The 25,371-nt window shown below is 36.2% G+C and overlaps 3 protein-coding genes across 5 annotated transcripts; 1 reads left to right on the top strand and 2 right to left on the bottom strand.

Annotated features, from left to right (window-relative positions):
- Nucleotides 1-269: 269 nt before the first annotated feature.
- LOC141637901 (serine/threonine-protein kinase D6PK-like) lies at nt 270-5,051 on the bottom strand. The gene is made up of 4 exons (XM_074447303.1): nt 4,765-5,051; nt 4,319-4,382; nt 2,875-3,886; nt 270-1,321 (listed from the first exon to the last, which is right to left on the bottom strand). The coding sequence occupies exons 3-4, from the start codon at nt 3,747-3,749 to the stop codon at nt 430-432; spliced, it is 1,767 nt and encodes a 588-aa protein (XP_074303404.1). The 5' UTR covers nt 3,750-3,886; nt 4,319-4,382; nt 4,765-5,051; the 3' UTR covers nt 270-429.
- A 4,641-nt stretch (nt 5,052-9,692) lies between these two features.
- LOC141637902 (nucleotide-sugar uncharacterized transporter 2) lies at nt 9,693-14,505 on the top strand. The gene is made up of 7 exons (XM_074447304.1): nt 9,693-10,499; nt 11,640-11,791; nt 12,177-12,385; nt 12,473-12,566; nt 12,662-12,828; nt 12,936-13,106; nt 13,967-14,505. Exons 1-7 carry the CDS (start codon nt 10,436-10,438, stop codon nt 14,238-14,240), a joined length of 1,131 nt encoding a protein of 376 aa, XP_074303405.1. The 5' UTR covers nt 9,693-10,435; the 3' UTR covers nt 14,241-14,505.
- A 1,993-nt stretch (nt 14,506-16,498) lies between these two features.
- Nucleotides 16,499-25,038, bottom strand: LOC141637903 (uncharacterized). 3 transcript variants are annotated; one of them, XM_074447306.1, is made up of 11 exons: nt 24,697-25,038; nt 23,270-23,359; nt 22,972-23,038; nt 22,643-22,746; nt 21,568-22,346; nt 20,165-21,414; nt 19,081-19,160; nt 18,907-18,999; nt 18,750-18,823; nt 17,706-17,835; nt 16,499-17,059 (listed from the first exon to the last, which is right to left on the bottom strand). In XM_074447306.1, the coding sequence occupies exons 2-11, from the start codon at nt 23,330-23,332 to the stop codon at nt 16,976-16,978; spliced, it is 2,724 nt and encodes a 907-aa protein (XP_074303407.1). In that variant the 5' UTR covers nt 23,333-23,359; nt 24,697-25,038; the 3' UTR covers nt 16,499-16,975. The 3 variants fall into 3 exon arrangements, with proteins under 3 accessions (XP_074303407.1, XP_074303406.1, XP_074303408.1); XM_074447305.1 differs by lacking the exon at nt 22,972-23,038; XM_074447307.1 differs by lacking the exons at nt 23,270-23,359; nt 24,697-25,038 and having other exon boundaries at nt 22,972-23,154.
- Nucleotides 25,039-25,371: the final 333 nt, after the last annotated feature.

Consider the following 25,371-nt stretch of genomic DNA (forward strand, 5'->3'; position numbering starts at 1 on the left):
AAGAAAAGTAATAAGCATTGAGGAAGTTACCCGTCTCATCTCGAAATATCCCACCGCTACCTGCCAGACCTGGGTTACCTTTCGATGCTCCATCTTCTATTAAATTATTATTGTATGGAACATCTAACTTTTGCGACTATTAATTGATTTCTATTAAATGAAACGTATAATATTGATATTCACGAAGAATATCTAACTTATGCGACTATTAATCATGAATTATCCGATGCCAACTTCCAACCAAAAAAAAAAAAAAAAAACAGAGAATATAAACCAAGGGAAGGAAGCCCTAAAAAGTTCATAATCAAATACCAAAAACAATCCCTATGAAGGTCATGCCAACTCTACATAGCCCAATTCAAGGACAAACAACATAGAGCAAAAAAATAAAATAAAATAAAATAAAATAAAATAAAAAATAAAAATTAACTAGAAGAAATCGAATTCCAAATAATTATCGGATCCTTTTTGGTCCGGCATACCGGGCATAACGGCAGCCTTCTCACTTGCTGACGCAGGCGGAACAGGAATACGCTCGAATTCTACAGGTCTCGGGACCTCTGGTGGACTTGCACATCGAATCAAGGCCCAATTTACGCCTTCAAAGAACGGATGCTGCTTGATCTCGGTTGCTCCTCTCTTGAATGCCAATCTTTGTTGAGGCTCCTTCACAAGCAAGCCTCTAATAAGATCCCTAGCTTGAAAACTTACGGCTGGGGACTCGGGAAATCGCAATGGCTGCCCGACAACATTGAAGAGGGTTGCCCTATTTCCCGCACCCTTGAATGGTGTCTTCCCGAACAAGAGTTCGTACAAAAATATGCCAAAAGTCCACCAATCTACGGCACTACCGTGTCCCTCCCCTTTGATGATTTCAGGGGCTAAGTACTCGTGGGTTCCGACAAATGACATGGAGCGCGCACTTGTAGGCTCGGCAACAAGCTCAGGTAGCGGATTAACTTGGTTACCAACTTCATTTTTGGGCTTGGATTTCGGCTTAGGCTTATCTTTCTTGGATTTGCTCGAAAAGAGACGGGGAGTAAAACAAGAAGTGGGAGCAATGCAAGAGGGTTGAATACAGGAGGGTTCTATGCATGCAGGTTGAGCACAATACCCGGAACTCTTCTTTGACCCTTGACCATCAACAGATGCAGATTTAACAAGTGTCGGGCTCACCGTACATCGGAGTGATAGGTCGAAGTCGGAAAGCATAATATGACCATCTTCCCTCACTAAGACGTTTTCCGGCTTTAGATCACGATAAATAATTCCGAGCATGTGAAGGTATTCCATCGCTAGGAGTACTTCCGCTACGTAAAACCTGCATAGCCATATCAAGGGGTGACTAACAAATAAAAACCAATTACACTTTTACAAAAAAAAAAAAAAAAAATTATCAGAATATCAGAATTTCAGAAAATGCAATCAATCTCAGCTAGACATTGTTTATCTAGCGTAAACGACTAACGGGCTTGTGCTCTATAATACCCATACCTGACTACATCATAAACTCCCTTTCCTCGGTGGAAGCGACAACTAAAATAAAGTGTCCATAATGAATTCAAATTCCAAATTAATAAGAAGCAAAAAGTCGAGAGTAAAAAATATAACAAATATACAATCTTTCGTATATTCTTGTCTCTAATCCTTCGTCGACTTAAAGTACATAAAAATGTTTATGTACCTTGACGACAACTAATCTATACTTCATCCTTGATCACGTGTGATTTAACGAAGTCGCATTTTATTAGGAAATGTCAATTTTGTAGTAGCAAGTGGCAAACTGGTAACAGCTAGACTCTCCTGAACATTACACAGAGAGGACTGCAAAATCATGTGTGCCAATAATACAGCAGCAAATTATGACAATATCAATAATACAGCAACAACTTATCCCAGGCTACTGACAATTGCGGGGTTAGGAGAGGTCCGATGTCTCTAGCCTTATGCTTATGTCGATAAACACAAAGAGACTGTTATACGAATTTGCATCAAATGACTAATCACTTGTGACTTGACAATGAAAAGAAGCGTAACTGAGTAATCAATAAAGTGAGTCGTTTTGCTTAATAAAGCCTTTGACACATAGGCACAATGTCACTGCGTTCATAGAAGTATCGGACAGCCAAACTACTAAAAAGCATCAGAAGTTAAAATCAACATGAAATCGCAATTTAGATACTCCTTTGATTCCATTTCATTTAAGCCAATTTGAATTTGACCAATTTTTATCACAAATATACCGCTACTGTTTTCGGATGACAGTACGAAAATAATTGTTACTCCCTCCTAGTCTGATTGTTGGTTCCCTTTCTTTTGGGCACCAAAATTAAGCAAATGAATTTGGACCACACAAAACACTCTACCCCACATGAAATTGATTTTGGACCACACAAAACATACCAAAAAAGGAAAGAGGAACCAACACCCGACTAGTATGAAAAAGGAAAGAGGAACCAACAATCATACTAGGAGGGAGTATGTGATAAATATGTACACAAATAATTTTGAACACAAAAGCGAAATGGGACCTATAGAGGTGGAAAGGAGCAATCAAGAAGACATAAATGTAGCTAACAAGAAATCATACATAGCTCTATAATTGGTGAAGGCAACCAGAAATAGTCCGATTTACAAGGCTAGTATTCGAAATTCACAGTGTACTTTTTTTCGGAGTTACATGTCGAGGCTACGTAACAAGTGATCATATAATGTCTTTTTTTTTATGGAGTAGAGAAACGGGGCGATTATTTTGGGATGGACCAAAAAGGAAATCGGGACAATATAAATGGGATGAAGGGAGGACATAACACGATTTCTATATGCCTGCAGCAAAATTTAACGGCAAAGAGATAACAGAACAGAAGTTCTTACTTTACAGCTTGTTCAGTAAAATACTTCCCAGGCTGTCGCTGCCTGAGTGTATGCAAGTCACCTCCTGGGCAGAACTCCATCACCAAGCACGAAAATTTCTCCGTCTCAAAATGGGTGTAGAGAGTTGGAAGAAAGGGATGATCCAAAGATTGTAAAATCTCTCGTTCTGTCTGTGCCCTTAGTAGCTTCTTGCGGCTAGCTAGAGATGCTTTGTCCATAACCTTCATTGCAAAATAACATTTCGTACCGGTTAATTCTGAAAGGTAGACACTCCCAATATCCCCACATCCCAACCTCTTCAAAAGCCTAAAATGGTTTAACCCCAATAAACCATCTCGGGTACGCACAGCCTGGATGGCTTCCCACCGCATGTCCTGAGATTTATGCGGTTTGTTGACACTGCTACTTAAGCTACTACAACTACTTTCATCACTCACGTCACTGCTTGTGCTACCTTTGCCCATGCTACTCTTTCCGCTCTCAACAAATTCACGACCACTAGTCTTTGCAAGACTTCCCACTCCATCACTAACTTTACCAGACGAAGACCCGATTCCTTGATCTGATTTTTTACTATCCTCCTCGGACCCACATTCTAATGATAAACTAGATTCTAGCTTATCCGCTAATGGCAAATTAGCACTATTATCAACGTCATTAACCAACTTTTTCTCGTCTATAATATCACTCACAAGCTGCTTTGGTGGAACTGGACGTGGAGATGGAGGTAACCTGTTCGGTACAACTCCCTCCGTTCTACCAGGCTTAGTTGGCTGAAATGGTAAGGGTCTCCGACTATTCCCTTCAGACGTCTGAGCACCTGAGCTATTCCTAAGCCTATCAGGAGACGTTCTCACACCCGATTTGGAGGCCATTGAGATAAATAGAGAGAAATGGAATAAACAAAATTATGTATACACATCACTCAACCAAACAAATTCGATCCATCAATCCAACCAAGTGAAGCTCCAAGATCTAGAACCTTCAATTTCATACGACCACCCGACAATCACTGTAATCAAGTCAACCGAAAACTATCAAGAAACAAACATGAAACTCTGAAATATTTTCAGGTACATCATAAGGAAACTATTGTAAAACTACACCTTCTGTCAAGAACCAATAAGGGTTTATACAACAACGACGACAACAACATTACCCCAAGTGCCTCAAAGGCTCCAGCAAATTGCGAGATAAGACGGGTCAGATGTACGCAGCCTTACCCCTATTAATCTATTATGTTAGACCCACAAAGATCAATGTCCTACTCCTAAAAGCAGCAACTAAAATCAAAGGTACTGAAAACTTTACTAAAAGAAAAGCAATCATACATTCATACATACCTAAACAAAGCATTTTTTGGTACAAATTTAAAGCTAGATCAAAATTTCAACATCAAAAATACAAATCAAAAGAATAATAAAAGATGAATGCAAAGATTTACCTCAGCAAAAAACCTGCTACAGATGCATCATGCATTTGTTTTACCAATCAAATATAATGTATCCCTGTGATCATAAAAGGACAATTAGCAAGAGATTAGCACAATATAGTATAAAAATTAGAGAAATTTAAAGTATAATTAACATTAATACAACAAAACAAAGGTCAATCCAAAACACATGTCTAGATCCCATCAATCATTAAAGACAACCAATAAAAAAATTCAAACACTTGACAATAAAAAATAAAAAATAAAAATACCCAGATGCTAAAAACAAAAACCCAACAAAACCCAGAAGCAGTATCAGTTAAAAGTTATTTTTTTTCCGTTTCGATCATTTGTTTACTTTTTATATTCATTGTGACGGGTATTTTAATAAAATGGTAAACAGATGAAGTAATACATAAAAATGTAAAACAAATAGAACCCACATGAAAAAACCTTACCTTTAGTATAAAGATCAAAACTTTAAGGTGTAAAGGTAATAAATATCAAAACTTTATGCAATTTATGGTGTAATTTATGGTAAAAAAGTGGAAAGTTGAGTTCTTTGAAGTAAAAATAACCAAAAAAATGAAGAAATGAAAGGGAAAGGTGATGGAAATGAAATGTGTAGGAAAGAGTTTGGTGTTATTGTATGTGTTTGTGGGGTACAACAACAAGGAGAAGAAAGAAAGAGAGTGGGAGAAGAGAAACAATGGAGAAAACAAGAAGATTGGTCAAAGGTTCAAGTAAAACTGTGAAACTTGAGAGCATCTTTTTATTGGTTTGGAATATTTTGTTTATTTTTTTAAGACAAGTTTTCGTTTAATACGGATATAATTGTCTTAATTTTAAACGGGTTAAATAGTATTAATAAGATAAAAAGAAAGTTTATAGAGAGTACAAAATAATTGTCCTATTTAAACAGGTGGAGTAGTACTTGATCCGTTTTATTCTTTAGTAGTAAAATAAGGGCATTAACAATAGAGGTTTGTACCCAAACCTTTGTTGACAAACCTCTCTAATGTTGGGAATGAGGGTTGAGGTTCATAAACGAGAATGGTTACAATTTTGTATACAGGTTTGTGTTTTTGGTTGAGAATGATAGTGCACCCCATTTAGTATACTTTTATGAAATTTGTCTATATTTAAGAGGTTTGTCTATTGTTGTATTGAGGTTTGTTGTTAGAGAAGTTTGTATGTTGAATGATGTGGTATTAAATAAACCTCGTTTGAGGTTTGTCTATTGCTAATGCCCTAGTTATCCTATTTAAATAGGTGGAGTATTATTTGACTCGTTTTATTCTTTAAAGAGATGTAATTGATGAATTGTTTTTTTAATCATTTGTGTGTTGTCTGAAAGGATGTGTGAATCAACATGTGGGGCTTTTTAGGCTACAACCTGTCTGTCATGCTTTTGAGATTGAGTTTGGTTTCCACTTTCCATCCCTTTTTCTATGCTCACTTAACATGGTTTGTTTTGGTTTGGGGTTTTGACAAGAGAATGAAATGGTGTGATCGGGTTGGTGTTATTAGGTAATACTACCTCTATTTTAACCAATTTTATATATTTGATTAAAATATAACTTATATAAATTTAACAAATGTATAAAAATGATTGAAATGGAGGAAATATTGAATTTAGTTATTTAGTATGTATGGTTCTTTGATATGGTGAATTTCATGTAAAGGTATATGAGAGGGTGATATCGAGTTTTAGTATTATTTAGGTCCTATTTTTTTGGATTTAAAGTTACTTTTTTAAGTTTAATTTAGTTTTTATAAGTTCAGTGGGTGAGAGCACCCACATTAAAGAGGATACACCATCCTCTTAGGACTCTCTCTCATCTAAGAGGATGTCCTCTTCAATGTGGATACATCCTCTTAGACCATCCCCAAGCAAGGTCAATTGCTTGGTCATGACCTTGCTTGGTCATGGTTAATGGGGTAATTAAGGTACTTAATTGGTGACCAAAGATGTTAATTTGTGACCAAAGGTCAATTTGTGACCAAACTTGGTCACTTTGGTCACAAATTGACCACTTATGTGACCTCCTATGTGTCCAAATTTGATTGGTGGAACAATAAAAAAATAATAAAAAAAAGTATATAATATGATAGTAGGGTATGATTGGGAATGTTGTGAAGTGGAAAATGATTGGGTTGATGACCTAGGTCGCGACCTTCTGCTTGGGAGGGTGAAAATAGGTCAAGGTTAATAAGGTGGAATTAAGAGTAAAATCGGGTTGTGACCTAGTTAGCGTGACCACTGCTTGGGGATGGTCTTAGTATCCTCTTTGAAGAGGAAAAGGAAGACATCCTCTATTTATGGAGTATGTCCTTGTTTTGGCCCTTGTGCCATATAAGAGAGAAAAAGTGTAATGGGTCCTACTTTAAAGGTAAAAAGGAGAGGAACACAACATCCTCTTTGATGTGGAGAAAAAGAGAGAGAGAGGATGAGAAATTGGAAAATGTGGCAAAAAATAAAAGAAAATATTGTACCCAATGAAAAAATTAGAAAAAATAAAGAAGAGGAAGTTTTTTTACTTTAATGAGACTATTATTATGTTTTTATGAGAAAGTTTGAATTTAAGCTCCACTGGTACCTATAGGTTAATAGGATACATAAATTATTAAATAGTGCAGTACAAAAAAATAATACTCCCTCCAATCCTCTATTTTCTTCCTCTTTATTTTGGGCACAAGAATTAAGAAATAGAGTATTATATTGATAAAAAGTTGGGTGAGGTTTGGTGATAGAAGAGATGGATGAATAATTAAGAGTTAAATAATGAATTGTGGGCCACAAATATTAAAGTAAGGAATAAAATATAATTAAAAGAGTTGGGTGGGTGGGGTAATAGGAGAGGGGTATGAATAAAATAAGAGTAAAAAGTTACCAAAAATAGAAAGGGGAAGAAAATCCGAATAACCGTTTTAGGAAATAGAGAAGAATATGGTGAATTGGAGGGACTATCAAGGAAATAACATAATTTGTGTTATTAAATAGTGCAGTACTTAACCTAAAGGAAAACTAACCGGTAAGTATAATGTTGACTTTCTAAGAATGCTCTAGGAAACCCATGCTTGATTAAGAGCATCCGCAAAGGTGAGGCTCCCCATATTTTCTCTTTCCTTTTCTTATTCGTCCACCTCATTTTCCACTAACTTTTTCATTTACTCTTCCCATTTCATAATTACATCTATGCAACAATGGGGTTCCCCAATTCACACACAAAAATTTGGGAACCTCCCCAAAAGTAACACAAATTGCCTTACTTTTTTTTTGGGAAGCTCCTCTAAAAACAGTGGAACTCCAAATGTTGGGGAGCTTTGTGCAACAATGAGGAGCCCCATATGAGGAGAGAGAGGACATATGGGGAGACACCTCCCCACCTTTGCGGATGCTCTAAAGCAAGGTTTTGTGGGCAAGCATTAGTGCATTGGGGGGCTTGGGGCTAAGAGCATCCGCAACAATGGGGTTCCCCATATTTTATCTCTCTTTTTCTCATTCGCCCACCTCATTTTCCACTAAATTTATCATTTACCTTCCCCATTTTATAATTACATCTCTGCAACAATGGGGTTCCCCAATAGGGATGTCAATCTCACCCGCACTCGCTAAATATCCATCCACCCGATTTAAATGGACGGGCGAAAACCCGAAATAAATGGATGATGAGTGGATGATGGATGAAATAAATGGATGATGGATGAAGCTAAATCCAACCCGTCATCCATCCGCCACCCGATATTCTTCGTTTTTTGTAAAAAAAAAAATGCATATTCATATAAAACTTAAGCTAGCCAATACTAATCTACTTCTTTTTTTTATGTTCAAGCAAGCATTAAGTTACAAAATTTTTAAAGCACTTAGTATAATACTAATTTACCTTACATATTTTTGGGTGAAATAAAATTCAATACTTTTTTAGGCTTATAAACATAATTAAATCATCACCCATTTATTACCCGATCCACCCGTTTCATCCGCGGAGGATGGATGGACGGGTGATGGATGATAAGTTTCGCGGATGATGGATGGGTTGGATGAGGTTTTTAATGTGATGGATGGATGCGGGTGAAGTTTCACCCGACCCGAACCCGATCCATTGACATCCCTATTCCCCAACAATACTAATATACACATAAATAATTTGGGAACCTCCCCATATGCTCCAAAAGTTTGTGTGTGCTTTTAGTTGGGAACCTTCCCTAAAACTAGAGGCATCCCAAATTATGGGAAACCACCCGCAACAATGAGGCTCCTCATTTGATGAAAGAGAAAGGATATGGGGAGGTTAAAATACACCTTTGCGGATGCTCTAATGTTGCAAAAGAGTGAGAATGTTCTAGGAAAACCCGTGCGGCCGTGCTCTATGAGTTCAGTGGCGGAGCAAGGGTTCTTATTAAGGGGAGAGGGGCGAAAAATCTCTACAGGGGCAAATTAATAATGCTGTAAAATAAACCTTGAAAAAAATCGAAAATTTTAACTAAGAAATTCAAAGGATGTCTCATTTTACTAACTTATCCTCTACTGTATAAGTTGGGCCATAAATTAAGTAGATGAGAGTTACGTAAACTATTGGGGGCCATGAATTAACTAGATGGTGTGTGTGTGTTACAAAGGTCATGTTGTCATGTTGAGACCACCCCTTAAGAAACCTCATCTTAAAACCAAGAAAACGGTGTAAGTATCTTCTTCATTTCTATAAGTTATGAAGGTCGAGGCCTGAGGAGTTTGTACTTATGACGTGAGTTTAAATCCTAACAAAATGGCAAACTAACTTAAAACAAGATTTATTTTCGCAATACGATTTTACTCAACTCAGTACAATGTTCCCAAACTTTGAGTCCCGTTATAATCAATTGCACTAATCTAAACTTCGTTATCCCTACTACAACTATATCTTGATATATTATTCGAACTTTTTTACATGCTCTTTATACTAAGGTTAAGGCAAACAAAATAAAATTCTAGTTTAGACTTCTTTGTTCTTAAAACCCTAATGCAACTCTTACTCCATATATGATTTTACTCCCCTCGTTCCGGTTATTTGTTTAACTATTCAATTTTGGAGAGTCCCAGCCAATTGTTTACTTTTTATTTTAGGAATGGCTTTTGATGTGCACTTTGATCCCCTTTTCATTTAATAATTGACCATCTCCTCTTACCTTGGTCTTTGTGCCAAAATCAAACGTAAATAAATAATCCGAGATAGAGTGAATATTAGTTTAGTTATTAAAAAAAAAATTAAAAAAAAAGAGAGCGATCCGAGATACACTCTAACAACAAGCTATACAAAAGAAATGGACTTTTTCTCCCAAATTTTAAGGAGTAAAACCGTAGACATATTACTATAATACTATGTCATCCTCCTCATATTTCTCTCCATTTGACAAATCTTATACCTCAAGAAAAAACACATGCGCATGCAACTCAATTGCCTTCATATTTCACCTTTCTGTTAGACATTATTAAAAAACCGTCTCTCAGAAAAAAAATCGTGCTCATTTTAAGCACACATACATTCAATAACTAAACAAAATTGTTCAACAAGCACATGCAATAACAACAACAATAACTCATGTCTTTTTCAATCTATTTTTGTATTAAGAAGTTCACATAATTAACAACTCTAAACAACTCATCACATTAAATAACTCACTTTTTCAAGCAAATTTCACCAAACCAATAATTAAGAATTTAATTAATTTCTCTAAATCTCTTTTATTTCTGTTTTTTTAATTACTATAACAAATTATACGTCGACCTTACTTGAACAGGATATGTTCTAAGGCTCGTAACTCTTGTATCCTTAATATCAACAAACTATATCTCCTAGACTAATTGTTATTATTATTAAAGTTGGAGATTTCTAAATCACATCAAACTCTATAAATTGGATCTAACAAACTTATTTAATTATTTAATTAATTGCATGGGGATTTCCACTTAATCCTATATTTTCCATTAATCCATAATTTTCTTGATTATTTGAGTGACACCCATTTTTAGTAGAATTATACTTTTATTTTTTGTTTTTGATTTGTATTCAAAAAGAGTTATTATAAATATATGTAGAAGAATATCAATGTCTAATAGTAGATGTTATTATAAATCAGAAACCCTACATGGGATTTTGGGTGCATGCCAGAAAGTTACTCAAACGAAAAGACAGTGATGCTGGTGAAACAGGTTTATTTTCATTCATATTTTTTACCTTTCTAATATTTCCGTCTCAGTCATTTATTTACCTTATATATTCATTGTAAAGTTATTTAATCAAAGGTAAACAAATGATCACTAATAATTTTACTATATTAAGGTCTTATGGAGTTATTATGGACTATATAATCTAAACTATCCCTAGATGATGAGTCTCAATCATAAGTTTACCTTATATATTCATTGTAAAGATATTTTAATGAAAGGTAAACAAATGATCGGGAGGGAGTTATGAACTATATAATCTGAGCTATCACGAGATGATGACTTGAATCCGGACTAAACCGGATGGTGTATACCAGAGTACAAAGTATGAGATATTGGTTGCTTTCAAAAAACTTCGTATGGTACCTGGTGTACCACGTCATCGTAACAGAGCTAACGAGAATATTGTATTTGAGAGAAAGCTAATGAGAAAATTTGATTTAAGAACATTTTTTGTAAATAACTAATCTGAATAAACGAAGAATAAAAAAAAACAAAATTTTCATTGGCTAAGGTGTAGGATGACCTGATAAATCCGGTGTATTTCTATGAACTTTCTTTATAGGTCGCCATGTGGCATGGCCCATGCTGATCAATATCGATCAATCAATATATCAATATTGTTTCTTATTATTTACGATGTTAAATTTTATTGTCATAATTATGATGATGATGTTGATAATAGACGTGTCACGTGTTCATGGGTCATTTCGTCCACTAGGTCTACCCTAAACGGTTTGCATACCGAAAAAGGATTTCCAAGAAGCTACAAAATTCCTGATTTGTTAAATTGCCTAAACCAGCTAGTGTACTTATTCATCGAGTAAACTAAAATGAGTAAAATCGATATTGTAATCAACGCGTATTTGGCCAAAACACGTATTTAATCACCTCTAGGTTACGTCTCTGTAATGAAGTTGGTTTAAGCGTATGAAAGATGTTAGTATTTAGTATTGGTGGAGCGAGGGGGGTTAGCAGGGGCGGTCAACTCTGCTGGAGTTTGAAAATCGCGAAATTTTTAGTTAAAATTTTCAAATTTTTTCGAGTCCCCCTTATAATATTTTCCTTTCGCCCCCGCTAAAAATTTTCGGCCCTGTTGCCCTTAGTGTTTTGAATTTCATGCAGGAAGAGCACTGGAGGAGTTAAGAGGATATCTGTACAATGATGTTCGAACTTCAGAATCGGCCAAGCGGCTTCAACAGCGATTCTGTGGGCCGCTTGTCGCCATGTCCTTCAATTTCTGTGTCGCTGTTGGGATTATCCTCACCAACAAAATGGTTTGTTCCTTCTTTCATTCAATTTCACGATTGTTGTTGTATTTGTTGATCAATTAGTCTCACTATAGACGGATATATAGTTTTTTTTTTTTTTTTTTTTGGTTTAATGCGCACTTAGTCGTACTCGCATTACAATAGAGGGAGGGGGGAATCGAACCTGAGACCTATTGTCTAGGATCCCCGTTTTAACTACTAGACTAAGACATCTTCGGTATAGACGAATATATAGTGAGACTATATATTTGGCCTGTTGTTTGTCATTTTTGGCCCCCACCATGCAACTTGTTGCTTGTCTTATATTTAAGGTGGATGAATATTTGGCCTGTCTATAACTATAGACGAATATATTCCGTCTATAATGAGAATTTGTGTTTGTTGATATCAGGTGATGGGGAAGGTAGGATTTAATTATCCAATATTTTTGACATTGATACATTATAGTGTATCATGGACATTGATGGCATTGTTCAAGGCATTATCATGGCTCCCTGCATCTCCGCCTTCAAAATCGACTCCTTTCTCGTCTCTCTTTTCTCTCGGTATTGTTATGGCTCTTTCTAATGGTCTTGCCAATACAAGTCTCCAATATAACAGGTAATCCCTCAAAAACCCGCTTTGTTCAAGGCATTATCTTGGCTCCCTGCATCTTTGTCACTAATTTTATCTCCATTCTCTTTTTAGTGTCGGCTTTTACCAAATGGCGAAAATTGCAGTAACTCCAACAATTGTTCTCACAGAATTTATCTTGTTTCAGAAGACTGTTGCTTGCAAAAAGGTAAAATTCCGTTTAAACTGAGGTAAAAAAAATGTGGATCGCATTTCATCTTGAACAAAATGTATGATTTACTGATTTTCCGATGATTTGTTCAGGTCGTGGCGTTAGGCATAGTTTCAGTAGGAGTGGCAGTCGCAACAGTGACAGATCTCGAGTTCAATGTATTTGGTGCGTGTGTCGCAATTGCATGGATAGTTCCGAGTGCTGTGAACAAAATCCTCTGGTCTAATTTACAACAGCAAAGTAACTGGACTGCTCTCGCGTAAGAAAATCTTTTATGTGCATGCATTCGACACACTGTGAAATTAAATGTCGTCTACTCGTCTTTTTAAGTCACCAAACTGTCAAATGCCCTGGTTGTAAATGCAGATTGATGTGGAAGACGACTCCTGTGACGATATTCTTCTTGGTAGCTCTAATGCCGTGGTTGGATCCTCCTGGAGTTCTCGCTTTTAAATGGAATGTCAGTAATGCTTCAGCGATTCTGGTTTCTGCAATCCTTGGTTTTCTCCTGCAGTGGTCTGGTGCTTTAGCACTCGGGTAAGAAAAATCCCAATTCATTTCCCATACAATTTTTGCTCGATTTCACGCTTCCCCTTATCTACTAAAAGAATAGGTGATCTCAAAAGTTTTTTCGCCAAAATGCACATTTCTCAAATAAGGAAACTAATGATAATTAAGTGCATTTATAAAATAAGGAAACTAAAGATTACAATTTATTTCATATAATTATTATCATGTCATTAAAATTAATTTTTTCATCAATTTATTATATTCTTTCACTAACATCTAAACTAAAATATTTTAATTAATTCCCGTCTGAAATAAGACAGACAACATGTTGTCGTTTTACAATAAAATGTTGTTATTTTCTGATAACATGTTACCTTTATTTTTCACATCATTTTCAGGCTAAAAAGTGACAACTCTAATGATAACATTTTGTGAATTAAATGGTTACATTCTCTTAAAAAATGACAACATTTTGTCGGCCCCTTATTTCAGAGGGGAAAACAGTCCGTCTGAAATAAGAATTTGTGTTTAATTAAAATAAAATAAAATTGATATAAAACTATAAATTACTAAATCTTTTATTGATAGTATTATTAGATAATGAATTGACCCATATTCCGTACAAAAAACAAAAGTGTAAATCATTGTTATTAGTTTCATGACAAAAATAATTGAGAAAAATTTATAAATTGAAATCAATAGCTTTGTTGTATAAAAATATTTTCATTCACACACATTTCGGTTCATTACTCAATTCTTTTGTTTAATTTTCAGTTCCAAAAAAAAAATGTGAACTTTATATATCGTGCATGTATTGCACGGGATCTAAACTAGTTAACTGTTACGTATATAGGTTAATGAGTTGGTCTCGCATTCTGACAATACAGGGCAACCTCGGCGACATCCCATGTAGTACTAGGGCAATTCAAGACGTGCGTGATCATGCTGGGCGGCTATTTACTGTTTAATTCCGATCCAGGACCAATGAGTCTGTGTGGAGCAGTCGCAGCATTGGGAGGCATGTCGGTTTACACATCGCTTAGTCTCTCAGAATCTACTGAAAGTGCGACTGGGACTCAGAACCAGGCCTCGAAACCCAAGTCAGATATCGAGGAAGACGAGGAAAATTTGAGTGACAAAAGCATTTCAAGTGCTGAGTGAAATGCCGGAATCTGAGGACTCAATGAGACATGCCTTGTGCTTCTATGAAGCATACTAGAGCGGATTGAATACGATATCGACATGACTGATCACTGTATTTTGTCAGTGACTTTTGTACAGAAGAAATTATGAGATTTTGAGTTCATGCTTCTTGTTTTGCTACTCTAGTTACATGACTGAATTTTGCATGATTTGGACATTCATTTATCTATGTATTACATACAGATTGAATGAGAAACTTGAAATGTTTTTTCCTTGGTATAAAGGGAGCGACAAGGGCCCGATTTTGATGCTGACGGGGTTTGAACCCAGGTTATGAGTATCATATCTTATGACTTTACCAACTAAGCTAGTTGACATCTGCATGAGAAACTTCAAATGTTGGTGTTTGCTCTTTTCACATCATTTTGCAAAGCTAATGCACGCTAACAGCAATTCAAGAGCGGATCCTCTGCCCCATGTTCATATCCCATCTTACCTAATGTTTATTCTCGATTGATGCTCATATGCCAAATAAAGAGGCGGTGAGACATGAGATGAGTCGGGATAGGTAATAGGGATATTCCCAAGTTGTCTCCTATTAGTGGAAACCCACAAAATTCAAATCATTATTAGCTTAATTAGCAACTAGCATTCTAGATTATTACCTTGAAATTTTCCTTGGCTAAATTCAATTCCTAAATCCCAACTTTTATTTTACAAATATGGGGGACCAAAAGACTTTAGCCTTGGGAGTTATGACCTATTCTTTTATGGAAAAATGAGCTTGGAACCATGTTATAACTTTATGATTGATTTAGATAATTCAACTTGGATGTTGTACATTAATAGAAGTTGGGATAAAAATCTTCCATAAACTAGATGCTTATAGTGGTCATAATTATTGTGTAATTAACTCAATAATTATTGTGTAATGTAATATCATCTTTTGATGTGAGACAAACCAACTCCGATCCGATTGGCCGATCTGAAAAGATTGATCCATGACTGAAAATTAACCTAAATTGCAGAACTCGAGCGTGACTTGAAACCTGAATTGGGTTGATTTAATTCGTAACCCGAAATGACCCAATTTGAAATCAATTGGCCCGAAATGACGCAACCACAATTCACAAATCGGTCGAATTGATCCAAAATGATATGCAATGACTTATTCATAAAATTATAGTTTTTTCATTAATTAAGGTGTCCGATAACATATTGTACAACAGAAACACGACCTACACCTTACACCTAAAATTTTCCTATAAATACTTGGCTAAAAAAGCACTATACATACCATACACTTAATCAACACCCATAACCTTAAAACAACATTCCCTGCATGGCAAACCAACATCTCTTGGTAGTAATAACCATGGTAGTTCTAACCATAACTTCCATAACAACCACTACCGCTTCCATCGCCACCACCCCGGCTGCCTCCCCCACAGCCTTGTCACCGTTACCAGCTCCAGTATGCGGTGGTGAAGGCATACCAGCAGCAACCCTAGTGGCAGACCACGCAGTTCTCGTAAACCTGTCAAACTTCATGAATGAAAATCTGGAGAACATTATTGCTGGCACGTACGACCCACTAATGCACGCGATGTTAATCGACTGTGGTTGTGCTAAAATTGTTGATCATCGTTCTGCATCGGAAATGCTAACTGCATTTAACATGTTTTGCCCTGCTATGCAATATCATCCCTATTTTGAGATACTTGTAAGAGCAGCATTGGAATCTCATGATACTTCTGTCCCAGAAACTCCAGATACTCCTTTCACTCCTTACTCGGATGTCGATGAATCATCGTTGGACCTAATGAACGGAATTGGAAAATAATTATCAAGGTGTTTATACAGTACTCTTTACGTCTCAATCATTTGTTTACGGAATACTTTTTAAAACTTGGTGTAATGGTGTGTGCGTTTTTCTCCGAGTTGTTTCTTGTTCGATTCAATGTCTTTTCTTTCTCATTAAGTCTTGGTTTCTAAGAACGTTGCATATGTGAACGAAATTCAATTAATATTTTCCATACCATTAATGTTTATTGTTAAAACAATACATGAATTTCGAAACTTTATGTATTGTTTGTGATTTGTTATTTGTGGACTGGTTGGATGACATATAATAACGATTTCAAGGATCGTCTCAATTTCCTCTCCCTTTCCATCATCTTATTAACGGATATGATCTAATTTGAAGAAAAAAAATTATGACTGAATTTAAGAGGATTACGCAAAATTTGAGGTGAAGATTGAAGTGCTTGAAATGAATTCGAACTCCCAATTATATCCCCAGATATAATCCTGACCATTAGTAGGAAATAAATAGGCAATGGAGAAGGCCTTGACTCGATAATATGATATCCGTATTGAATTTAGTGACATTTCTTAGAACATTACAAATGTCCTGGGCATTTAGAGAAATATGGTCATTATTCTAACCATAAAAAGGAATTAGTGCAAGTACAAAATCGTAGTGAAGTCGTCAAAGCAAAAATGCGAAACATCTTTGCATTGGGGACTACTACCCTTTCTTCCTCCATTCTCTCTTTCCGTTACAGCTACTACCTACTGGCTCTTGGATCTAATCATCCCCGAGTGGGGCAAGTATATCTAAACTAGGGCTAATTCAAACAGAGAACATAATTTTATATACACAGATTAGCACCAACTAAATGGAGCAACGATGGATCATACCAACACCGTAAAAGTTGAGCGGGGATGAACAGTACTTTGGTTAAAAGTCTTTATTGTGTTGGTCTCGTCCAGGTCGTTTCTGAAGTGCTGGAATTTGAGTAGTAAATCTGCTTCGACGAATCATCCCAGTAAACCTGGTGACATTAAAATACCAAGGTGAAGTAAGTTATAACAACAGGAATATTTCATTGGTAAAATTGCTTATTAGTAACAGGAAAATAATACGGCTTTTGTGCAGAATATGAAGTACTTAAAAATCAAGATCATCAGAAGTATTCAGATTTCAAACCCCGCCTGAGTCAGGAATCGGGATGACGAGAAATTATTTGGATGAGGAATCGATAATAAGAAAAAAAAAAAAAAAAAAAAAACATTCCCTTTTACATTAGATATTAAACCGACTGATTGGTTGGTTTAACATTAAAAACATGGGAATCGAAAATTCCTGTGACAACTACTCTATAATGGTTGAGTTTTTCCAGTTGGCAAAATTTTGTACTCCGTATTGTATAATGGAGGAAATTCAATCTCAAAACCCTATAGAATGGAGGAAGGTGCTTGCCTACTCTTGCTAGGCAGAAATTTCCATGGAATTTGTTTTCTACATTATCAACCATACAAATTTGGAAAATTCCTATGGATAGTTTATAACTTTATATAGGTATCGATTTAATGAGGTGGAACTTCAGTGAAATTTCCACTTCGTTGTCTTCGTACATAAACAAAATGACCCACTAAGCTTTTTATGAGCAAATGAAGACGAGTGTAAATGGGATTTACCTGCCAACTGGGAGGAAGATCTTTCGCAAGAGCCTTTAAATCAGGTTGCTTGATCTCTTTTATAATGGGAACTGAAGGAGTCTCTGTAGCAGCTTCTTTTTTAGCTCTCCTACGCTTAACACGTTCACGCCTGCACGCCAAAATCATAAGTTAACAAATAAACAAGGCATTAATCTTTTGGGGGTGATGGAAGGAGGAGGATAATGGCTACCACTCTACCAATGAGTCTTGTATGTGACCGTCTTACATGTGAGAATGTAAGATCAACCAATTCCTTATGCATTACTCATTTGATTACATGTTTAATGGGCTGATTATTAATTATTAAAAGTTCTACAACTGCCTAATTATTAGTTATCATTCACCCAGGCATAGTAATAATGATCTTTTTCACCCAAAAAACAACAAAGGTGCTTTTATCTTAAATTTACGACAAATCATATAAATATATAACTAGTTTAGACCCCGTGCAATACATGCACGGTATATAGAGTTTTTTATATTTATAAAATCTTGTGTAAAATAGGTAGCTCATAAGTGTTCACATTTTTCTGTTATGACAAAAAAAAATTGGAACTGAAAATTAATCAAAAAAAATTGAGTAATGAGTCAAAATGTATTTTAATGAAAATATTTTTATACAACAAAGCTTATGAATTCAATTTATAATTTTTTCTCAAATCTTTGTCATGGAACTAATAACGATTTACAGTTTTGTTTTTATACAGGATATGGGTCAATTATCTAATAATACCATCAATATAAATTTAGTAATTTAGTAATTTTATATTATTTTTATTTTATTTTAATTAATATAATTTGATGAAAAGATTAATTTTAGTGAAATGATAATAATTAAATAAAATAAATTGTAATCATTAGTTTCCTTATTTGAGAAATATGCATTTTGGCCGGAAAACTTTTGAGATCGCCTATTCATTTAGTAAATAGGGGATGACACTATAGTAATGGAACAATTTGTAATAGCATATTAATTTCTCCCCCACACCCTTCCGTCTCTCAGATAATGAAAAGCTTCCCTACCAGTTACCACCGAGTGGTTGAAAATTAGCATTCTCTTTAGCTTCCCCACTTGCAATTTGTTGCGCCCGCCAATCCTGCAATTAATACACAGCTCAGAGTCTCAGACAGTGTGACCCCAATGGAACAAAATCCGCCAGGCAACTATCAGCAAACTTACCTCTATTTCTCGTTGCCGCTTTTTTTCAAGAATCTCCAAAGGAGACTCATACCGTTCTTCCTCTTCTTCCAATTCCTCTTTAGCAGCCTTCCACTGATGAGGAAATAAATATATGTAAATTTACCAAACTAAAAGGCACATGTTAGTCAACAAACATAGTATATCAGAGTTTACCTTGTCCACCAAGCTAGAAACCTTCTTGTTGGACCTTAGAGAGGAACCAACAGAAACCTTGGGCTTTTTCATCCGTGAAGCTGAGAACCAAAAAGAACAAAAATATATTTAGTGTGTTCTTCAGAATATATTGGAAAAGTACATGGTCATATCGTAAGTAACAACAGACAGCAGATATCGCAAAATCAGAAATTCTGCCAGCATTGTATTATTTATTAAGTGTTACTACTATGAAGCGCTGACAATGGAAATAAAAAAAAAGGTCTGAAATATGCAAGTCGAGTTTTACTGTTTAAGAACATTCGAATAATGAAACTTGGAAGCTAAAACGATTTTTCAAACAGAAAACACTTCCTGGCCGGAATGCAAATAAGTTCAACATGGAAACCAAAACAGAAGTATAAGATTGGTAAAATTAGAAAGCAGGCCTAGACAAGTTATGATGGAAAATCTATCCTTAAATAGAATCCTTTGCTTGTGAAGATGAATAATGACTCTTGACAACTCCAATCTAGTTTTTGTGCATTTCGGTAAAAATTCACACGATAAGCAAGCAACAAGAGACATCAATAACAAGGACAGTACGCCAAGTACTACCTCTGTTGTTCTTAATGATGTTACCACTTTTCAAGATAAGTATTGACTTTCAATGTTACACAAAATTAGCTAGCCACACTTTACATGCTAGTAGGGAAAAAATATCTACATGGTAGAGCAATTGAAAACACAAGACTTATTATCCGTCACGAAGAAGATCAAAATCATTATTGTTGTGGCAATTCTATATTTTTGGTTTTTTTCTTAACTTCTTTAACATGTTAAAGCAAAGTCATCATGCAAAGTAACCACTTTAGGTCATGCCAACATACATGAGCCACACATAATATAAATAGGATATTTTTAATCAACAACACCGTCATAAAGGTATACGCATAATTTTGGCTACGTCACGTAACCTTGAAAATCAAGCATAAGCATGACTGCATATCCTCAGATAATTTTCTCAAATCATGAAGAAACAGAAAAGTACCTGTTTCTTGTCTGAAGCAAAGTTATAAACATCATAAACAAAAGAACTCATTACCTTTAGTCTTTGAAATGGCAGCAGATGCCTCAGAAACAGCAGCCAATGTATCAGAGGCTAGAGTAGCTGTTTCAGTAGCACTGTAAGAAGGAACTGAAGCATGATGCTTAGCAGATACAGTTGCTGGTGCCGAGACAACAGAAGCTGAAGAAGCTTGATTTAAGAATGTTCCGGACAGTGTCATTTCCAAAGCAGAATGAGAATTACAGTCAGCAAAACTAGCTGAAGACTGGGAGCTGGAGGACCCTATAGTATCAGCCAAGGGACCATAGTACACAGCAGTATCAGCGGGATTCGGCAACGCAATAGGCTGTTGATTTGTAGCAAAACAAACTGGAAGACTGACAGCAGCAATGTGGCTACTATCATGTTCATAAAAGCTACTCCCCGACGCCATTGTACTTCCATTTTCGTAATAATTTACATTAGAATCTGCATAATTCATGTTGTACTGTTGACCATATATGGCTTGTACACCCTCGAGTTCAGATGGTGGCGGTAGGGGGCACAAAGACTCAGGAGGCTCATCTGGTGGGGGAGGAGGAATGCCCTCGTCGTCGGGTGGTGGAGGAGGGATCCATTCCTCATCCGGGGGAGGAGGAATAAATGATTCACTATACGGAACAAGAGACTCTCCTATTATTGATGTACTTGGCTGTACTAACTTTGATGGGTCCTCCAGCGGACCTCCTGTATCAGCTTCAACTTCCATGTCAATGTCCATATCGACATCCTCAACAGCCTGAGAGTCGAGCTTTGAGCTACTATTTTCATGAAGATCGGTAGCACAGACTTTTGTGCCACCTTCCATATCAAAATGAGGGTGTATAATAGGGTCAGGCATGGAGGTTTTAGCCACGTTGAAGCTACTACCATTAAATTCTTTGTCAAGGGAACTCTTCAGAGTACCAACTGATGTGTCGTCCTCATTTGTAATACCTGAAGAAATCTCAGGAGACAACTTTGTCAAAGTAGTATCTGCTTTCGTGTCGTCACCAGTGCCTTTGCGCAGCACATGGGTTTCCTTTGAAGAATTAATATACGATCCATTGATTTTATTATTTTCTTTCCCAATCTCAGAATTAACAGAATTTGCAAGTTGATTTAGCTGTCTTTCTGTATGCACCCAAAATGGAAGCAAGGATGACCCATAGGGCAAAAGGGCCCTAATATCTGAAAGACGAACCTCTATTTCTGATACATATCTCGACAATATAATGGACTGATCTCGATCAGGGTCAATACACGACCTGAAACAAACTCACAGTATAAGTACCTTATGAGCAAGAAAAATGGATTGAAATTCAAAAAAAAAAAAAAAAAAAAAAAAAAAAAAAAAAAAGCAGACAAACAAAAAATAACTACAAGAGAGAAAAATAAACACAAATACACTCTCATCTTACCCTTGTCGCATCTTCAAGTTCTCCAGCAAAGTTTCGCAATGTTGGACAAGGTGTGAAGGAAGATGGGCACTTTCTTCTGTACCTACGACATTATGATCATGTACTGCATAGCTACCCAGAGTTAAACTCCCAACAGCATTGTATTGCTCGGGTAAAATATAGTTGCCGAGATTAGGGGTCTCACAAGGCAAGGCACCAACCAATAAGGAGTTACCCAGCAATTGATTATCATCACCTTTACTTAATTCAAGAGATTGACCTTCAGGAACAACTTGTTCATATACCATTTTCATCTCTGTAACCCCATTCGTGTAACCTACCCCATGGCCGGCTGAAAATTCATCTGCGCTAACAGTTGCGTTATAAACATCTCCAGAAGCAATCTCCTTCATGTCTTTCCTCAAACTTTCAGGTACATCTGTCAATGCAGTTCCCTGAACCAAACCTTCGGGTATTTCCCAGGAAGTTTCTCCAGTAACAGTGTTCCAATAATAGTATCTGTTACTCTCTTCATGTAACACCATTTTCCAGCTGAGACTCACATCTCCAGCAGTTTGATCATCCGAAGCCAACGAAGCGGGATCTTCTTTCTCTACATCTTCATGTTTTTTCTCATCAAAGGTATCAGACGTATTCATCAAATCATCATTAACAACTTGAGAAGCACTTGGGGAGACAGAATCGTTTTGTCGATTATGATCGTCAGCCTTTTCGTAAGACAGTTCTTCATTTTCACCAATTTCCCCCTCTTCAAGCTGTTTGTTGGGGGACTCTGTAGCCTGCCAACAATAGGATAAATGTGCTGAATGTTAGAATGTCCATAAAACACAAATCAAGAACACAAAAAAGACAGTAAGACACTGCTTCCCCATTTCTTTTTCAAGATAAACAGCAACCTGCCCCAGCATAAATGGCAGCCTCTAATGTGGCGGGGTGGAGGGAGGAATTGTTCAGAAAAGACTTGGGAGGAATATATCAACATATGCCTAATTTAGAATAAGTGAAGGGTGCTCATTACTCTGTGACAAAGTAATTCTTAATAAAGTCATAAAATGATTATAAGAGTTACCATTACCTGTGTCTTATCAGGTGATTCACCCTTGGCTTTATTTGGTACATCATCCAATTCATCATCACTGTACTGGCCAAGCAGTGACAAAGGATTCTCTGGATTTTTACCTGAAACATGAACATTGCTAAATTAAAAACCAGTATGATGTTTTTCCAGTTCCTAAGGCAAAGATCGGTTCACATAAGTACAAAATTACGCATCCAAATGTGCCAAAAAAAAAACTGAGTGCCAAATTGAAAAAATGGAAAAATTGTCCTGCATATGAGTACTTGCAATCTGTAAGCCACCAACCTGATGCACACACAGAAACGTCAGTAAATTTTGAAACTTACGAAGTGAGAGATACACGAACCGAAGGTAACTTTTCCCGTTGAGTTCTCCAGAACACTGCAACGCTGCCTGAAACGGCATTACAAGTAGAGGACATTCATTTTATCACAGTGGCAAGGCAGGGCAGGGCAGATTTCACCAATTAATGATCCCAGCACCAGCCATTCTACATTCCCAAAACAGATACTTGGAAGGGAAAGCAATATTTCTTATATCATATATCCATATTTCCATGATGACAAAGCCATGTACTCATGCCTTCGCTACAAAATCCTTTTGAAGAAATTTGACAGAACCCACCTGAAGATGGTGAATTGGGTAACTCCGGGTCGTGTTCTGCATCCATATCATTTTCAGGTTCATCTTTTGGAGAAGAGCCGTCCAACTCTCCTAACAAATTAGGTAATTAATAAGCAAGAGCATGATGAGAAGCTATCTTATAATCCATTGTATCAACATGAAATAAGTGAGAGTTTGATCCCGCTAAATGCAGGTGTAAACAAACACACGCACAATTTTAAGATATGCAACAAACAAGTCAAAATCATTAAAAAAATAATTTTAGCTGGTAAAATGACCAAACTCCCAGCTCCGCAATACCCTCTGGCAAGAATTCACTATAACAGGCTCCAATTACTACCTTAAGCTATATGGAGCCGCGAATTCACCAACAGAAAAAAAATAAAGGCACAGATAATCATATTATCGTTAGCTTGTATTACTACAATACATTTAGAGTCCAGCAAAAAGAGTATAAACTTTGGATAACCAAATTGCGATCAGGAGAGAAGCAACACAGTATATAATAATTCCAAATAGAAATCTGTTGGCCTCCTAACTGTTACTGCAAGTCTGCAGTATGCTGACCTCAGACTTTCCACTGTTTTAGATATGCTCGATTTCCTCAAGCATAAAACAAAGTGCCAGAATCAGCAGCATAAGCTCCCAAAATTTCTACTCCGTCCACTTCTCTCCAAACCTAATACTTCGTCCGTTCCAATGAATTGTATACGTCTGCTTTATACACGTACATCAATGCTCGTTTTCTTTTGCTCATATCTTCAGTTACATATTACTAAAAATTATAAAAATTTGATTTCATAATGTACTCGATAAGACAATTTAAACAAGATCTCACATGACTATCTTTTATGTTATATATTATTCTCCTCACTTATGAATAGTGCCCAAAAAGCAAACGTATGCAATTCAATGGAAGAGAGGAAGTAAAAAAACACTATTGCTCAGTATCTAGTGAAGGACACCTATCCTATTATTGTATCATCAGTCATGACCCGTAATAATAAAAGACGAATTAAATGACTTCGTAAGCTAAACATTCCCTCCTCCAAATACAAACTGATTTTGAGAGGTAACCTCCTATGACTAGCAAGGGCAAGCTGCTGGATAAATCGTCGCTTAATAAACCGCTATCGAACTAACCTAGCAACCTTACTTGAAGCTAGTTAGCTAGAGAAGGCACTACACCAAAAGTATTAACTTCCGAGATACAATAAACTACGCAAATCGACGAAAACATCCGTTAATTCAAATCAATTTAATCACTTCTACTACAACAATCGCACAACTACAATAATTATCATCGAATACTCTTCCGAACAAGTTCAATCAACGATTTCGACAAAAACATAATCAAAAACAACATAAAAAGAAAGAATCGATACGATAAAAAAAATACAAAACCCTAAATAAAGGTAATTAATTACCAGAAGGTTCAGCAAAGAGATCGAGTTTGTATCTACGACCAGCACCGATCTTCGCTGCTAATCTTCTCTCTTTTCGCTTTCCCATGATTCCAATTACAATAATCCCCAAATTATATCGAAATTATCTTCAACAATTGCAGAATTGAATGAACACCTGGTACAATTGAGTTCCCGATTGACGAATTATTTTGCCCTAATTTAGGTTTTCTATGAAATTGGGGACGAAATTTTGGCGGTCTAAATAAAACCAAAACCCCCTTTGTTAGTTAACTTGCTGCTTTGAACTAAATCACTTCAGTTTTTGTGGTTGGATTGTCTTAGGATCGTTAATATAGTCTGGCCAATGCTACAAGATTTCGGGTTGGGCTTTTAAAGACCCCAAAGTAAAAGTGACCCGTCTCGAATGACTCGACTTGACATCTGAACTGAGGATCCCAACTTGACCTGATTATTGTTGGAAATTGGTCGTAATCCATAAACAACTTAATGATACCAAACTCGAAAATGACATGAGCTTCTGGCCCAACCCGACATGATCTGACCAGAACAATTTTTAATCATGTTCTATCAACAAATTCCATGGAAAAATTTAGAACCGTGTGACATTCAGTTATTCGAAAATTACTTATTGAAGTTGTGTAAAAAAAACTACCTATAATCTACTTAATCCAAGAT

This window comes from Silene latifolia, unplaced genomic scaffold, assembly GCF_048544455.1.
Source record: "Silene latifolia isolate original U9 population unplaced genomic scaffold, ASM4854445v1 scaffold_158, whole genome shotgun sequence".
Lineage (NCBI taxonomy): Eukaryota > Viridiplantae > Streptophyta > Magnoliopsida > Caryophyllales > Caryophyllaceae > Silene > Silene latifolia.